An 18063-nucleotide genomic window follows, 5' to 3' on the forward strand; every position below is an offset into this window, starting at 1 on the left:
CATTACTCCACAGGATTCAAACAGAAAATCTAATCCCAAAGGGTGTCTCAGAATAGACAACTAAGTGCACCAGGACATCAGCACCGGCATGGCCAAGCATCCCTGCAGAAGCTACTGCTTGGTGGGCAGATGGATTTGGTCTCTCTCTGATCTGGTGTGTGTTCTACTACTATAAACAGCAACTTACACAAACAACACCCATCTCCCTTTCAACATCTGGCTGTTTTGGTCCACCAGGCATTTGGTAACTTGTGGTCTGACCACATCAGCTCAGTTCATCCAGAAGAGACAACCCTATCGCACCAGGCATGGACCTGGAAGCCCAGCATACCGAAAATGTGAGTTATTCCAGTGGAGTCTCCCACAGACTCCCAGTGCCTCCTGTGCCATACTGCCAGGCACTGGTTTTCCATTTCACTGGCTGAGCCCAACACCCAAAGCAATAGGAGTCCCATCATTTGTCCAGTGTCTGGTAGAACATGGTACTAACCAACAAGGTTAATAACAATTAAACGATAGCAGTGGAGACCCCCCCCCTTGCTCCCAGCACCTCCCCATATGCCTCTCCTTACTTGTACAGACCATCTGGTTCCAGGCACTTGAAAATGACGGAATAGAGGCTGGTTTCAGGGACATCTCCATGGCTCCTACCCGCTGCCACACAGGATGTTGCAAGGCCAGAAAGCAAATCATCTGCAAAGCTCAAGGATTCTCCTGGAGAGCAAAGAAATAAGCCAGATCGAAACATCAATATAGGCACGAAATTATTTCAAAAACACCGTAGGAACACCTCTAGACAGGAAAGGCAATCAACTGGCTGTGGCTGGTAGGAATGGCCCCAAGTCTACACGTGGGCTCACTGCAAACCCCACACATGGGACTGCCATCCACAACGGACTCCAGGCCCCCAGAAGGGCTGGAAGCCTGGCTAGATAGGGATCTCCTGCCCTAGTTACACATTCAATTCTTAAAGGGGACATGAGCTTTTTTAAAAACTCATCTGTCACAGAGAAATGTGTTTCTGCTATGTTAGATTATCAGCAAAGGAGACATTTATAGAGGTTGGATGGAATTGCTCTCAATGTGAATTTTTTTTTATTCATTGAAAATCAGTAGCTTTGCATTCCCTTTCATGTGCACTCTGCCAGCTCCTGGAGCTCTGACTGGAGCTCCTTTGGCTGTGCTGAAGAATACTCACCCCTTTACAAGCATTCGAAGAAAAAAAAAAACCTAATTAAAAATGCTGAAAACCAGTTTTTTGTCTTACAGTTTATAAAGCTTATTAAACACTTCGATCATGACCCAGCTGAAACTGAAAACGCTCCATTTATTAAGCTTTTTGGGCATGATTACCCACTGTCGTGCAACCTGTCTCCCTGCAGTGCGCAGGCTGTCTGTCAGTTAGAGCTCCCTGCATTCGATTCCCACTTTGCATCAGTGTAACTCAAAGCCCAAGGTATTAACCACTAAAAGAAACAGCGAAGCTGCCCTGGTTGTGCCCCCGTTCCCGCTGATGGGATTTGGGGAAAGGGCTGCTGCAGCTGATAGAGTTTTGCTGGTATAAGCAAGGCCGGACCCAGATTGCTGTGCCGTGTACCTTGTGCATGTGTAAATGTCAAGACACCGCAGAAGAGGGAGGAGGAGAATTCCCTCCTCACCACTCTTCTTTATTTTTCTAAAAGCAAAAGTGACTGAGGACTACTGAAATGAAGCACAAGTCTTAATACAGACCGTAAGAAGTAACTTGGTGGTATCTGCAGCCCAGAACATCTCGCTGTGTGGCTGGATTACCCAGGTAGAAGAAAAAAGTCCCACCCCCCCTCCAGCTCTCCCAAACCGCATTTGCGTCTTGTCTCAAAATACACAACTCGGTAACAAATGTCCCCCTTGGCTAAAGAAAAGAGCAGTAATAAATTCTTTTCCTCCCTAAAGGAATCCAAGCCTTAATTATTCATTTTAATGCTCCCAGCACGACTTGTTCTTTCCAAACTTTTTGCAGGCAGCTCTGACACCGGTCTCCGCAGCTTAACCCAGTCCCCAGCTCCGGGTCCGCACCAAACCCCAAGTCAACTCAACGGGCAGGTTGGGTTGGCGGTGGTGAAATCACTGCTTGGAAGTCATGAGCACTGAATGTCCCTGTCAAGCCCCTTAGCTCTGGGTTTAGGCTTTAAACAAACAAACAAACCTCTATTGCTCGTTTCCGACTTTCATTTCTGTCCCTTTTCACATGACATCGGGCTGGATTGGGGAACTCCCTGTCACCAGAAGTCATTGAGAACAGACCCTGCCATGACATAAAACCAGATGAATCACAAATATGTAACAAAGAAGGACCAGATTGTGTTACTGAACAAGAGCTTTTAATCCTCTTCAGATCTCAAGCAACTAACTTCTGACCAGGAAGAAGCTTCACAGGGGACAGATCGTCCCATGGGTGCCTGCTGTGGGATCTCGCACCTTCCTCCAGAGCACTCTGGGCTGAGAGGCAGCCGGTGAGAGGTAGCAAAGAAAACAGCTGGGCAGTGAGACTGTGTTGAGTACCTGGGCAAGACCACGGGGAGATTTGGCCTGGCAACACACGGGTACTGGGAGCAGCAGCCAGAACATCTGTGCCAGGGAGCACAAGAGATGGGATGGGAGAGAAAAACATAGGGCTGAGGGGTGAAACCAGACTTGCAGGAGATTGTAAACGGGATGGAAAACATCATGTGCAACCACTGAGTTAAATTGTGTCTTAAAATCACAGAGTTATCTCTCCTTAAGGCATCTACTAACTTCCAAATGCTTATCTGGTCTCTCTGGGTAGCTCTGAGGGGGGAGGAGCAGGCTGGCAGTGCACAATGCCCGAAACGCAGGGGCAGCTGCATCACACGACAGTCTGGTTTGGTACAGAGTCCGACCAGACCTGCCCACGCTGTGGAATGCGTTGCTTTCCCCCTGCATGGGAGGAAATGAAGCTGTCACGGTCTGCCAAGGTGGTGTCACCTTGGAATAAGCCAAAACCCTTGCAATAAAACCCCCACAGCAAGTGGGTGCTTTGTGTTCAATCCTGAGCCTCTCGGGAACCTTCCCCTCTCGTTGGCCCTGCTACAATCAAACAAAAGCCAAGAAGTTGTTATGAAAATAGCAAAACAGATGCTAGCAAAGGTGCTGAAACCCCAGCCCCAAGGCAGGGAGTCTTTCTGCAGCTGTAGAAGCAGCAGCAAGACTACTGGTGCTGCCAGACTGCGCGGGCCAGGGAGCGAACGTGGGCTCGGGTAAGGGATGCTCCAGGGGACGAACCGACGACCCAGAGCTGTCCATCTCATCCTCTCCCCTGCGTGAAGCAGAGCACTCAGCAACTTTGTTCATCTCACACATGAGGAGTCGCTCTTTGTTCAGTCCCTGGTGCCCTGAGAGCAGCTGCAATGGAATTCCCAAAGCCTTCCCTGGGATCAGAAAACAAGTTATTCCCTAGAGCTCGAGTGGACCTTGTCAGTGAAACGCAGCGAAGGGAACAGGTGAATTTGCTGGCTTTGCAAGAGGATGATGGACCACTAATGTTGTCCTAAATGGTAAAATTGGTATTTGGCTGCTGTAGCAACGGAGGAATACTGATCTGGATGCACAAGGCAGCGGTGAGAGCTCATCTGTGCTTACGAACCAGGCACAGGAAAAGCAGGAGAGAAGACTTCACAGGGAAATAACAAAAAGCACAAGTTTACCATATGAACAGAGACATGAAAAGGCCAAGCAGAGCTACATGACTCTGTGAATACATCAACAGGGCAGGCACTCAGATGGAAAATAAATATTTAGGCTAATGGGTAGTAATGGCAAGAGAAAGTAAATTGGATACGAATAAACGGTCTACTCCAGAGAAGGGCAAATAACCTAACTATCTTTTAAGGAGTTTGATCGCTTTATAAAAGGGATTATATGGATAAGTAGCTTGTGGTGGAAAGCAAAGGGGCTTCTCTTTCCCATCTGGACCTGTGTTCTCGCACACCCCGCCAGCAAATATAAAGAAGGATTTCAGCCTCCCAAAGCAGCCCCAAAGCACAAACCTTCTAGATTGCTGTAGTATCTTTGCTCATGTTATTAAATTTCAGAAAGAATCTAAAGGTTCTCTGCAGAGTAAATGATAGCTAAGTAGATCATCTCTGTGGAGTAGGAGATATTTTATTGACCAGACAGCCATCTGTGTCCTTCATTAATAGTAATAAATAATTGATGTCATGCTAAATAAAGCAATAAGCTGTTACAGATATCAAGGACAAAAGACCAGCTCCTGTGAGGATGCCTCACCTGTGTTCACTTCTCAGTAGCAAAAAATCCAGACCAGAGCTCAACATCTCTATGGTAAGTGCTGTGCACAGAGCAAAAGATGGTACCTGCTGATTACCAGGAACAGAGCAGTTCTGATACTCCCATCTGTGCACCATATCACTGCGAGAATCTCTACCCACCCCCACTGCCATGCCACTGCCTTCCCAGGACAGCTCTGCCCCAAACCATCCAATTCCCCAGGCAGTTCTTGAAAATCAATCTCTGCTCTACTAATGACTGCCGGGAAGATGCACCTCCCTCCAGGTAGTATTTTCCTTCTCTCTCCAATGCAGCCCCTTGCTACTGCCTTGTACCCTTCCACAGACACGGCTGTGGAGCTTGACAAACCTCCTTTTTTTGGTTTTGTATACATGAATCTTACACTGATTCTGGTGTTGCAGTGAGTCAGAGAGAGCTCTTCCTAATACAGAGCAAAATAACACCATGCTTGGATCTTGCAGGAGGGTTAGCCCCATGCCACAAAACTTTGCAAACTTCTCCTGGTCATGCCAAGGCATACAGGTTAATCCCCCCGTAACGGCTCTGCATAGGCACCTGGGAACTCAACTTGGTGTCTGGTCAGCAGGAGGAGGACAGCCCCAACTTAGCTGCCTGTCTGCAAGGCTGAGCTGGCAATTTGCTCTTGAGCGAGTACATTTCTGGTGGCAGGAGGCTCAGACGGGCAGGAGTGGTGACCAAGGATGAAAATAGATGGGAGCAGGCTCAGACCACGCGCTCGCAGCATCCCGCAGTCTCAGTCTGCCTCAGTCCTTCCACTGCGACCCGTGCCAGTGCCCAGCAGTCACGGACAGCAGGCAGGATGAATCACCTACCAGCCATCCCACCAAAGACAACAAGAGTTACGGCATTGAGTTCCACCAGACTAAACAAGAGAGCCCGGCCAGGAGACTCTGGGAGGGTAGAGGAGCTAAAGGAAGCTCTGGGACCCTCACAGGCATTCCCACTCCTTCATCCCCTGTTCCTGCACCGAAAGCAGTACAGACAAAACCCATGCGGTGCAAACCCAAGTGGAAATGAAGAAGAGAGGAGGCCTCCCTGCTGTGATTTGCTTTGGGAGATTCCTAGAAAGAGGATGAAGGGGAAAGTAGGAAGGCACCAATGTCTCTGTCTTGACAGCTTCTCTACTAGACTGAAACCAACCCTGCAACGTTACCAGTCACTTTCTTCTGATTGCGGTTTTCTCTCTGTTTCTCCCTTTTGCTTTTTTTCAACCTGTTTTCAATTTACTCTTGTGGCATCTCTGACTGTGACCTCATTCTGGTACTTAAGGGGGGAGGGGGGGGAAAGAGAGTGTCCTCTAAAAAAGAAATGAAAGAAATCATATTTTACTTAGCTTGGTTGGTTTTGAAGCTTTAGCAGAAGAAAGATTAACCTTTTCTGCCTAACTTAATGAAAACAAGGAGAAAGCCTGTATGGATAAATAAATATCTGTGTGGGTATGGAGCAGGCACGATCGTGTTACAGCCCCGGTGGAGCTGTAATGGGGAACAGGCGCGTTCCTGTGCAGCGGCTCCCAATTCCCGATCCATTTTCAAGGAAAGAAAAACAGAGTAGAATGTCAGAGGCCCAAGTGGGCATAAACGAGGGAGCCCTGGGAAGGCAGATGGGGCCCAGCGAGGACTTCCATCCTCGGCAGTGACCTCCGGAGTAATGCCAGTGGAACAGATGGAAAAAGAGACCTTACTCCACTTTGCTCTTGCCAGGTTTTGGTTCCTGAAATGAGGAAACAAATGGCATGATCAGCCCTCCAAGTTTGTCACCTTTTGGGGGTCCTTGTCCCACCATCCTCTTTCTCCTGGGCTCTGCAGAGGAGGGGAGGAGGTTCAGAGGAGGGCTGTGAGCAGAAGGCATGGACCAGGTTTTTGGATGGGTAGATGGGGAGCACAGGCTTGCAGGGCCATTCCTCCACAACAAGACTGCACCTGGGTATAATGGGCTTCGGATCTGGCGCTTGGTGGGGGAAGGCAGTGAAAGGTGGTTTGTCTTGGAGATGAAGGGCTGATTTAAATTAGTGTAACATAACTTTAGGCGATGGAGCTGTTCTGATTTACATCAGCAGATGGTCTGTCTCGCTGCCTAGAAGATCATTAAAAACAAACCGTCCCTACTGATCCTGGTGGAAGGATGTCAAACCTCCTTCCCTACATGGTTTGCCAGATTATAAAAGAAATAAAAAGGCCTACTTATAACTAAAAAATCTTCTGCCCACATTCTGGGACCATCCATGCATGCCATCCTCTCGTGTTACATGACAGCCTAAGCCATGCCCAAAGGCCTGCAGCCTCTGAAATAACTTCTTTGTCGTGACTTTTCTCAAAGACACATCCGACAGGAATCCCTCTGGCTGGGCACAGGCTGTCTAGGATGAAACGGAAAAGGCAGTGATGATTCTGTGCCATTTTGGGCACAGTTTGTGCCTCACTTGCTAACTTGTGCAAAGGTGCATATTGGAGCATTTCTCTGAATGACTTCACCTTGCCCAAGTTACGGATTTGGGGGGAACTTGCTTCCTATGTCTATATGCTACTAAACACATTATTAACGATGAAGGGCTTGTCTTCCTCTGGGCTTCCCAGTTCCTCTGCTCAGACTGTATTTGTAGATGGCTAAATTTAAAGAACAATGCTTTAGCTGAGCTAAGCACAAAAGTTGCATCCCAGTGTCACAAAAGTCCCTGCAATGGCTTTACTAGTGGTCCCTAGGGCTAGAACTTGCTCTACATGGAGTGACCACGTGGAACTGAAGGATGGGCTGTCCTAGACTGTTCTTATCAAGAACAGGCAGTAGAACAGAAGTAAATGGTCTTAATTTGGAAGAGCTGCGATGTTCTAAAAACATGATGCACAAGGCTAATCATGAGTGTGTTGTTCTTTTAGGGTCAACAGTAGGACTCACTGCTCCTTCACCTGAGCTGTCCACAGACTGCTTATCACAGTTCTTTCAGTCAGTATCTAAGACCTCAGAAAAACTGCTTCAACTCCTATACAAACACATCACCTCCTCCATCTCCCCCAAGGCAGTATGCTGCTGGAGGAGAGCGAGAATTAATGCACTTCATTCTGTGCTGCGAGCCCTCCAGCATTTCACAGGGTTCAGTGGGTTGCTAAGGGTCAACCCCAGCCAGACACAAGCTGACTCTGCTATGCTTAGAGCTGTCCAGTCATGAGCCAGTGCCAATCTCAAAGCCACGTATTCACATTAACATGATGGAGAGTCCAAGTGAATTTATCTATTCCCTTGGAGTTTGTTTTGGGCTGTGCAGCATGTTGAAATAGTTACTTGATGTCAAGGCAAAGTGGGAACCCATTTGTGCTGGGGTTGTGCAGACACGAGGCAAAGACGTGAGCTTTGTCCTCAGATACTTCTTGCCTGGCAGAAGTTTTTGTCCATCGCCACAGATCTAGTTCTCACTCTCACCACCACAGATTTAGTTCCCATGCTCATTCTTGCTTTCTTTTTATTTTTAGCTTCTTTTTAATTAGAGCCTTCTAAACAATGGACCAGTGCTCCAGACCACTTGGTGGTCCCTGAGCAGTTTGTAGCTGATCCAGGGATTGCACAGAGCCTTGTGTTCAACAGGGATCCCTCCAGCTCTGCTACATCTCCAGGGCCACACTTCTACAGCATAAACTGATGTGTCAGATACTTCAGAGACAGCAGCAAAACCTGTATCATAACCTCCTTCTTCTTAAATGCACAACGCTACTGCACTCTTGCACATTTGGGATGCAAAGATGGCACCAAGGACCTGGGCTCCACCAGTACAGAGCATTGGGAGGTTCCATCTTCTGCTGGGATTAAGATGTCTAAACTTGAAATGGAGCAACTTTCACCGTGAGACACGTCAGAGGCCAAATCCTGGGAACCTTCCTAAAGAAAGGTCAATGACAAGGTGATTCTGGCCCATCCAAGTGGGCCCTGGTGATATACCTACAACAGGCCTGGCATACAATCCTGTTTAGCACACAGAATTCCTAACCTGCCTAGTACATGATGGCCTGTGAAGAGAGCAGGGGAGACCTGCCAAACAGCAGACTCAGGTCCTTCATTTCCAGCTCCACCCTGCAGTCTCTTACCTTTACTTTCAGCTCTTTGCAACCAAATACTCCAGTAGTTTAATGCCCCAGAGAACCCCACTGGCTGGCTTGCACCCGCTGGAGATCAAGCCTTACACACAGATGTCAATACCAGACTAGCAGGAGGGGAAAAGAACATTTCCTAGAAAGAAACTCACTGTGCAATTAATCGCTAAAAACACCGGTATCTTGGGTGATTTGTCAAATCAAATTAATGTAAACCTATGCTGAAAAGCCATCAGCTGGTCTGTGCTTCACTTCTCTTTGCACTTATTGGGAAATTGGAGTTTTGGACTTCTTAGATCAGCAAATTTCTTCTATATCGCCACTGTTGCCTGACCCTGCTCACAGTCCCTTCTTACACTTCATGGCTCAGTGCTGGGAAGTGGACCAAACCACTACCTGTAGTGGCAACCAATTAAAAAAAATATTCTTTGGTTGGTCCCATTTATTCTAACTAAAGGTAATATGCATAGATGCTGATAAATTAGTGATAAGACTTTGGACCTGTATATTCCGAAGGGCTCAGCACAACACAACGGCAGCCAGATTTGCAGCCTGTTAGCCAGCAAACATTTACAAAAATTGGTCCTGATGGAGGGACCCGCAAGGAAGCAGGTCTCTTATTTGGCCCTAATATGCAGTTTTGGACATTCGAGAATGTGGGGGCAGATCCTCAGTTCATAAAATCTCCTGTAGCTCCCTTGAAGTCAATGGAACAATAACAATTTACACTAGATGAGTTTCTGCATCCTGGCTGTGAGCTATTTGGAACAACTACACCATAATGATTATTACAGATATTTCACATCACTTGTCTAAGACGGATAGGAGAATACCACTACATAGTAAAATAGACAGTTGGTTTGCTATGATTTCCAAAGAATTATTGACCCCTATCTTGCAAACATTTACACATGTTTAGCTTTATTCATGTGAGTTGTTCCATTACGCTCATGTGCCAGATAAACTAATGTAGAGTCTTGCAGGACCAAGGTTAAAACTTGTGCAAACACAGCGAGTTCTAAATATTTTTGCAGATATGTCCAGTTACCTCAGATTCAGACTAGAAAGCCTGTCATTGGACTGTGCCTCTTTTCATAACTCTCCATTTATCCAAGCAGGTATCACAAGAGAAGCCAAATGCGGTATCAGGATAAAACAGAGGAAAAAAGCAATTATCTGACCAAATTCATAAGCTAGAAAACATCCCTTCTGTCAGGACTAACATGTGCAAGAGCTGACATCTGTTCTTGAACACAGAATTACCTGGGTTACTAGAATATATTCACAGCAGCTTTCTTAACGCGGCTAATGAATCATTCACTTATTGATTTCCCCATAATGAAGTTAACATTTTTCTTCACGGTTTTGACTCATTAAAAGACACAAGTCAGTGAAGAGGAGAAAGAGCTGGGAATCTCTTGGGCCATGAGAAGTCTACTTCAGCATCCATCTCACATCAGCTATCACTCCATCTTTTCCACTAAGACTACAGGTGAGACCAGATCTCCCGCCCCACTGCACAATCCGGCTGCTCACAAGGACAGAATACAATCTCTCATTTCTTAAATTGAGCTGATTTTGTTTCCTTGAGGACAAAACAAGGCACCTGACACCCAGAGGCTTCAATGCGCTTCGCAAAGGCTGTTAATACCTCCACCAACGTGGCAGCATTTACATCCCTCAGCCAAGACACCAGCTCCACTCCAACACACGCCTGCGTCGCAGAAGGCTGCAGCGTTGGGAGAGACAGCAGGGAAAGGAGCAGGGACGCACAGAAAGGAAATTATTTTTTCAAGATATCAGACAAAAGGCAAACATCAGACTATAACCCATAGCCCCAGTCCAGATCTCTAACCACTAATAGCTGGCTTTCATCTCTGAAAGACTATTGACCCTTCTTCACAGGGGAGCAAACTCCAGGCACTGAGGACACCTGCCATAAGCACACACCACAATGCTGGCACAGAAGGAATGCCTTCTGCTCTGAATTTTAAGGCACCTTTCCCAGAAACCAAGACAAATCAATCCTGGCATCCAGAGGAAAGGGGAACAGTTAGTAGCCAGGACAGCTCTGATGGACGATGTCCCCTGGGAACCCATCTCACCAAAGGCCCTCTATGGTGGGAACAGTCGTTTGACTCTTAGATGTCCTTGGCAAAGCAAGGTATCTGGGAATGCTTCCCATCCCCAGGATCACCGACCGCTCTAGGATGGTTAGTTGGAGACACGTCATCGCCAGCAACTGTGCAACATCTTACCCCTCAGACGACAAAAGACAGGTTCCCAGAATGAGCAGACCAGGATTATGCCAAGTGGTAAATGGATTCCAGGGCTGTTCCAGGATCTGTGGTGATGAGGGAAGCCAGTGCCAGGTAGCCAACCCAGAGCTCATACAGAGAGGTTATCACTTCCTTCCTTTCTTCAAATCCGTAAATAGAACCCAAACATCACTTGGGCCGTGTTAGAGAGATAAGGTGAGTCTCTCCCATCCCCTGCAAAGCCTGAAATAGAAGCCCTGCTACTCCTTATCCTAAGCATCAAGCGTAAGATGTTGACATTTAGCAGTAAGAAAAATTACCTAAACAATGAACCCTCTCAGGTCTCTCTTGTCCCCTTCCTTCCTCCTGGTCCTCTGGAAAATGTTCATAAAGTGAAGTGGAAAAAAAACCAAACCAACAAAAAACCAACCCAAACCCCAGCAACCAAAGCCCAACCTTTCTAAGGCTGTGGAAATAACACGTAGAGAAGAGTGAGTCAGGCTCTGCTAACTGCACAGGGGTCACCAGTCCTGAAGGCAGAGATGATTCACCATGGCAGCAAGAGCTAGACGTTAGAAGAGACCAAAAAGAGGGTGCAGAAAGGAAGTTGTATCAAAGAAGGGGAGGAAATGCGAAATGAAATGGTTCCTGGTTGCATGCACCTTGCTCTTTATCGAACACCACTCAACTGGAACTGACCCAGAGTGACTCAGTTGATAGCGGTGTGATTATTCCCTTTGTGCTTTGTCCGGACTTCCTTTATCAGAAGGAGGGCAAACAGGCTGTAAGACCTCAATCCATCCCCATCCCCTGTTCCTCCCTCTCTTCTTCCCCTGCCTGAGGTGCTCAGTGGAGCCCCACCTCCCTGCTGCCTCTGCTTCCACTGCTCCTATCCCACCCCATTCCCTTTACCTGTGGCAGCATTATGGGACTCGGTCTTCCCCGTAAAAGACATCTTCAAGGAGATGAGAAAAGCAGGGCCTGCTTAGGAGCACGGCATGTGGTGGGGAGGTGCTCCTGGGTGCCACGGGCACATTGTCACAGGAGATGGAGAAGAGAGAGGGTTCAGGTGCCTGGGGAGAATTCTGCCTTCCAGCATGCCCTCCTGCTATTCTTCCTCTTCAGCTGTCCCCCACCTCCTTTTATCTAATAACCACAAAAATTCAAGCACAAAAAACTTGTTCTGAAAAAAACTTAAATACGAAAAGAAAAATCCTGCCTCTCAAGTTCACAATGAGAGCTGTAAAACATTTTCTGCTTGGAAAATTCTCCCAGTCAGTTTTTCCTACTGTTTAATCCCCGCTTTGAGTTACACAGAATGAGTAAACACATTTTATAAGGTTTTAATTCATACCTAACCCATACAGTTCATAGCTTAACATAGTAAAATATACACACACGCACTTTTTATACATTAGGTATATGCCCTCTTGCACACATATGCATAGAACAGCCTTGGTCCCACTCGTGAGCCTCCCAGCAGCAGGTCTGATTGCTCCGGCATGTGCTCGGCTGTGAAAGCAGCCTGGCATGCTCAGGTGTGAGTTAGCTGGCCTGGGGAGCAGTTTCCACCCCAGATTCCTGCAAACTCCTTTGTAATAGTCAGCCTCATGAAGGGAACGGTGAATCCACCGCTCCATCCCCAGAGACCTAAGGAACACTACCCTTGTGCCAGCCACTGTACTGAGCTGCTGGAGAGGTAGATCCTTCTCTGCAGTGAAACCACCTTTGCTTGGGACCATGGTGGCCAGCCAGGATGTGCTGTGGATGGCGTTAAGGCCAAACAGCTACCTGAACTTCCATCTCCCACCCAGCTGTTTGAGAACCAGCCACCACCTCCTGCCTTCACCTCCCCGGAGGCAGAGCTGACTGATTTGCCCAGCACATCTGGGCTCAGCCTCAGGCCTCTCTGCTTCTTCAGCTTTTTAATTCAGTGTGGGCAGGAGAGATGGGCTCCTCTTGGCCAGTAGTTAACAACTGGCTAATTCCACCTAGGAAAACTACACCGACTGGCACAGAGCTTGTGAACAACAGCAAACAGCAGCAAAGCCCAACAGTTCACAAGGAGGTCTACCTTACCATTTCTGATGGGTGTCTGTGCAGCTCTGGTACTCCCAAGCATCCCCAGGATGAACAGCTGGGCACATCAGGCCAAAATCTCAGCAACAACACTCCCAAACTCTGCACAGGGGTAACCCTATAAACATTTTGAGGGTAGGAGATCTTTACAACTATTGACTAAGGAATTGCATCTACCGTCGCTCTGAAGGAGGTGGCTTCTCTTGAGCTTTTGTGGTTTGGGTTTTCCCGCTTTTTTCCCCCAGCAGCTTGCTATTAAACTGAACTGAGCATCTCATACAGTCCCATATTTCTGTCAGAGAATAACTGTGATTAAAGTATCATTTCTGCTATACCTCTGCAAGACCACAGCAAGAGACCATTGCCTCAAAGGAAAGAGGAACAGAGACACAGAGAACTCTGTCAGCGCAGATCCAAAGCCTCTGCCGATACCCACTGCAGCAGCTCCGCCGACACGCGGGCAATGGAGCAGTTTGTGCCAGCCCAGAGCCTGGTTCTACCTTGTGCTTGGCACGGTGCAGCTCCTCTGATCAGGTGGACAAGAAGACAACAGTAACACCCACAAACTGTCCCAGACACTGGATCTTGTGGTTCTCCAGAACAGTGTGTTCACAGCATTTGTTTGATTTAGGGGATCCACTGCCCTGAGCCCCATGTATTCCCCTGATGGGCTTTCCTCTCCCAGGGGGCACCCAATTAACCAGCAGAGAAATCAGAGTAACAATTAAGTTATTTTCATCTCCTGACTCACTGTCATACCTGCGATCAGGTTGTTTTTCCTCATCCCTGCTTGTTTACCCTAGCCCCAACCCCTCTTCTATTCAGAAACCAAAGAAACAAATATAACCCCCCCAGAAGGACAGGGTCAAATGGAAACCTGCACTACAACAATGCAACTCCCTGGTCTTAATCTCAACTTTGTCTTCTCGCCCTCCAGCACAGCCTCTGCTCAAGCGCTCAGTAAGCCAAATCCCAGCAAGCAAAAATGAGTTGACCCTTGAAGTCGTATTTTTCAAGTCAGGGTGCCCCTGCATCCATTCAGGCCTGGAGCAGTCTCGCATAAAAGCCACTGCCCAAGTGGGACTTTGGCTCCAAAGACCCCGCTCTGGGTCTCTGCTAGCAACCATGCCGGTGGCTGGCGGAACCTTGTCCCCAGGGGAGCTGGCACTGTTACCATCCCTGCTTTGCTCTTCCTTTATTCCTTCTGCTCCTTCCTGCTGTTAAAACCAAGGGTTCCTTTTCTCAAGTGCAAAGATTGGGTTGAAGACTCGGACTCTTCCTCTGGGAGCTTTTTTGGTACACAGTCCTTCCAAGGGTATGGAAAAGCACTCCAGGTCATCAAGGCAAAATCATGGACATCATTCAAGCCCATCCTGGCCAGTTCTGTGATAACTGGCCTGAAGGCACAGGCAACAGGCACTGCTCAAACTAGCGGTCTGAAGGTGCTTTCAGCCACACAAAATGTGAGATGTGGGCTTCAGGCCCCGTAATGCTATTTTTATTTTCCTCCTCCTCCAAGAAAATAAACCAAGTGTTTATTTCCTGAATGCTCTGGTCTGAGAAAGGGCAAAACTTTCCTCTGGGAGCCAGGTGGCTGGAAAGGGAAGGCAGAGGCAAATATTTGCCGAATTTCTCAATGAGCTCTTATTCCATTTTTCTTATTAATATTTATTTAGACATAATGTGAGGGAAACCTGCTCAGACCACAGCAATGTGGGAGATTCCACTGTTATTCACTCATGCCAGCTACTGGTGGGGAGGGAGGGGAGAAGTAAAAAGAGAGACAAAGCGAGAGAGTCAGGGAGTTCACAAGTAATTTAGAGACGAGCTTTCATCTTGACTCAGCAGAAGATGGGATACCTTAAGAAAGTCAATACATCTATGGACCATGTGCTGGGTCAAAGAGGCTGAATAGCTCAGCCTTCCTTGCAGTCAAGGTACAGGTGTAGCTTTGAGAGAGAAAATTATCTCATTATAGAGCCTTCTTTTTTTATTTTTTTTTTTAAAGGAAGAAATCGTTAATGACATGGAGACAAGGAGAATAAACTGCAACCCCAGGTTTAGTAAATTGTGTAAGACAAACCTGAGGTATTTTTCAATGAGACAGTTCGTTCCCTAGGCATGAGAAGTGTGGTACAACCTAATTTATCTGGGTATCAAGAGGCACTAACCATGACATGACATGGGTCATTATTAGCTAAGCTTGAAAAGATGGGAATTAGCAGAAGAATTATACAGCAGGTAAGGAACTGAACAATGGACAACTGAAAACAGGTTGTACTGAGAAGAGAGCGATTACAAGCCTGATCATTCAGGAACCCTGCTACTTATAACTCAGTTCCCATCAATCTTATTCCTCACTGGAAATACAGCAGTGATTTGAGCACCAAGGAAGTGCAATGCATCACTAGGGCGCAGGAGATCAGAGGATCAGTCAAAAGAAATTAAAAGATCTTGAGGGATATAGTAATCCAAGTGAAACGAATTTTAATATTTTAAAATACAAATTAACTTAAAGTGGGCATTAAAATAGTTCTTTTGTTAGCAGGAACCTCTGCAGATAGAAACAAAGGAGGAGGAGGAGAAACACCTGGATGCAGTGGTTGGTCACAGCACAGCCACAGGTTGCTGCTGGCTGAGAGCTGGTGAAAAGGAAAGGAGATTTTTGGATCAGCTTAGAAAGGGTCTTCCAGCTGAAAAGAGAAGAATCAAAGCCTTTAATAGCAAAGGGCTGAATGTGGTGGCCCACTACCTGCCTCGCCACCAGAGAATCACAGAAAGCCTCCAGTCCAACCTCTTCGAAGTGGGGCCAACTTCAAAGCCAGATACCAAACTCATGGTATCCAACTGAGTTTTGAAAGCCTCCAGGGACTCCTCCAAGAGCCCCATCGCTGGTGTAAAAATAATCACTGCCTGGTAGCAGAAATCCCACTGGACTGTGGTGTCCAGGAGGAAAGACATGGACGCGTTTCCGCAGGGCTTCAAAGCCCCAGCACTGCTGGCTCCCCAAACTGGTCCAGAGGTAGGTGGCTGTAACCAGTGGAGTACCAGTGTCCCCTGTTGCCCTCCACTGGATAGAAGGAGAATGTCACACTGCTGTGTCATATCTGGGGACAACACATCCTAAAAGCATCTCCTCTTTCAGCTGGGGGGTAAGAGCCTGTGCTCTGGGAATAGAGCCGCTGAACTCTAGCTCTGTTTTTGCACTGTCTCGTGTAGCAATAGCTGGGGGACATAGGTTTGCTCAAACCACAGCCAGACGATTGGAAATAAAAACGATATTCATATATTAATTAACATCTGGTTACTCATCTAATTACATGATACAATGTGCATGAGTTTTTTGTTCCCTTCATATTTTATGCATTGAATGAAAACTAAACAAATGTTGCAAAAGCAACAGTGCAAAACCTAAAAAACAAACACTACCCAAGTTTGTACTTACAACACTTACTGACACATCAGTTTAATTAACATGTAAAGGAGGACATGACTGAACCATGACGACGAAGACGGTGGTGACACCAAACTGGAATTAACATCCAGCCTCATCTAACCTGGACATTTTTCATTAAACTGTCCTTCGCTTTACACATATTTTCTTAAAAAAAAAAAAAAAAAGAAAAGAAAAAAGTAATAATTTGTTAAACTGAGCAGTTCAGGGCCTGATTTAGCAAATTATTACTTACTCATTTTCAAAAGACACTTTTAATGAAAACCGGCCCTAAAAATTTCAGCCGGCCTGCAAAGCAGCATCCCCAAGGAAAGGAGCTGATGTCACCCTGCCTGTGCAATGCCTGACCGAGTCTGGTGTTTTCTGCTGCACTTTGGGGACGGAAATAAAAAAGGAGGGGGAAGGAAAGCCAGATTAATTAAGAAAAGTCATCGCTCCAGTTGTCTGGCAGTAAGGCATCATCCCGTACACGTGGCTGTCCCCACGTGGCTGGCAGGGGCAGGTCACGGGATGGCTGGTGGCTGCTGGGGAGGTGATGGGCTGCTGGGAGGTGGGTATCTGCACAAGACACGGGTGGGCAGTGAGAAGAAAAGCTGAAGCCTTGGCTTGGCACTTGGTTCCAGGTCACATCTGGCTTTGTTCAGAAGGGGTATTGAGAGGGGAGAGCAGAGAACCGCGCCACAAATGACTTAGGGGAAATAAATGCCCGACGCATGCTGCCCCACTGAGAAATCCAAACAGGCTCTGACATGATTAAACACTTCCTCGAAAAGGCTGCAGGCTTCATTAAAAACACAACAAGAACATAAAACGCAGCCCTAGGCTCACAAACGCCTCCTGAACCCAACAGCAAGAGTGGAGTAAGAGAGAGTCGAGGCTGGCAGAGGTAGAACCCCACAGGGTTTCGGGAAGGAGCTCACAGAGAAGTGGGGCTCCCTGGCACTTGGTTCCTGCTCAGGTACCCATTCAAACCATGGCTGTTTGACGCTGGTGCCATGGAGGGAACATAAAGCAACTGCTCACCTTCTTGGGTGGCGCGGTACCCGTGCTGGAAGCCCCTTGCCAGCACAGCAGATACGGTATGAGCACACATCTGGGATGGTAGGGGTTAACAGCAGTGACATCTCTAGCAGCTGGTGTCACCCTCAGTTTGCTAAGAGGGGCCAGAGGCAGGAGAGGGTTCCTCTCCCCACCCAAGTTACAGCCCATCGCATGCAGCAAGCCCTACCCTGATGGCAGCGAGGTGTGATCCTGCTCCCCTGGCTCAGGTCACTGCAGCGGCTCCATGCAGGCGACTGGCAGGGTCTGGATGACCAAATAATCACCATGAACAGTGATTCTGTGGTTAACATGCAGACTCCCATAACCCAATATGGACGTTTCTATCCCTTACTGCCTCTCTGCATGACGCCAGATCCTCTATCTGAGAAGAGGATGCCCGTGAAAACACCCGCCAAGCAGAGCAGGTAGCACGGCCTCTGCGCGCTGGCCCAGCACTTTCCTTATGTTCAGCTACTACAACACTGCCAAACTTTAACTGTTTGGGTTGAAATTTTCCACACTGGGTATCTGCCTCAGGCACAAATTTTTTTGTTTTGAAAGTTTCAGATAAAACAAGTCCAGCCAATTCCAACAAGGAAAAAATATAGTTTTCCTCATGTTCAAAAAAAAAAAGTCAAAAATCCAGAACCAACTTAAAACTTTTGTTGTGAAGCCCCAGAGCAGGGACTTGGCATTTGGCAGACGGCGTGGTCACTGGGTTAACAACACAGCTTTCTCATTAGAAATTTCACTCGAAGTGGCAGCATGGCAAGGCCGGCAGGACTCAGTTTGCACACACTCCATGGAGAGGTCAGTTTGC

At 47.3% G+C, this 18063-nt stretch overlaps 1 protein-coding gene across 1 annotated transcript in view; it reads right to left on the reverse strand.

The window, feature by feature from the left end:
- Window positions 1-572: 572 nt before the first annotated feature.
- Window positions 573-18063, reverse strand: part of LOC104514718 (astrotactin-2-like) — a gene marked incomplete at its 3' end in the record, with an annotated part of 70476 nt that continues 52985 nt past the window's right edge. The window contains exon 4 of the mRNA XM_010158473.1: window positions 573-714. Coding sequence (XP_010156775.1) covers window positions 573-714 — 142 coding nt within the window. The remainder of the gene's footprint in view (window positions 715-18063) is intronic.

The sequence above is a fragment of the Eurypyga helias genome, unplaced genomic scaffold (assembly GCF_000690775.1).
Source record: "Eurypyga helias isolate BGI_N326 unplaced genomic scaffold, ASM69077v1 scaffold26220, whole genome shotgun sequence".
Lineage (NCBI taxonomy): Eukaryota > Metazoa > Chordata > Aves > Eurypygiformes > Eurypygidae > Eurypyga > Eurypyga helias.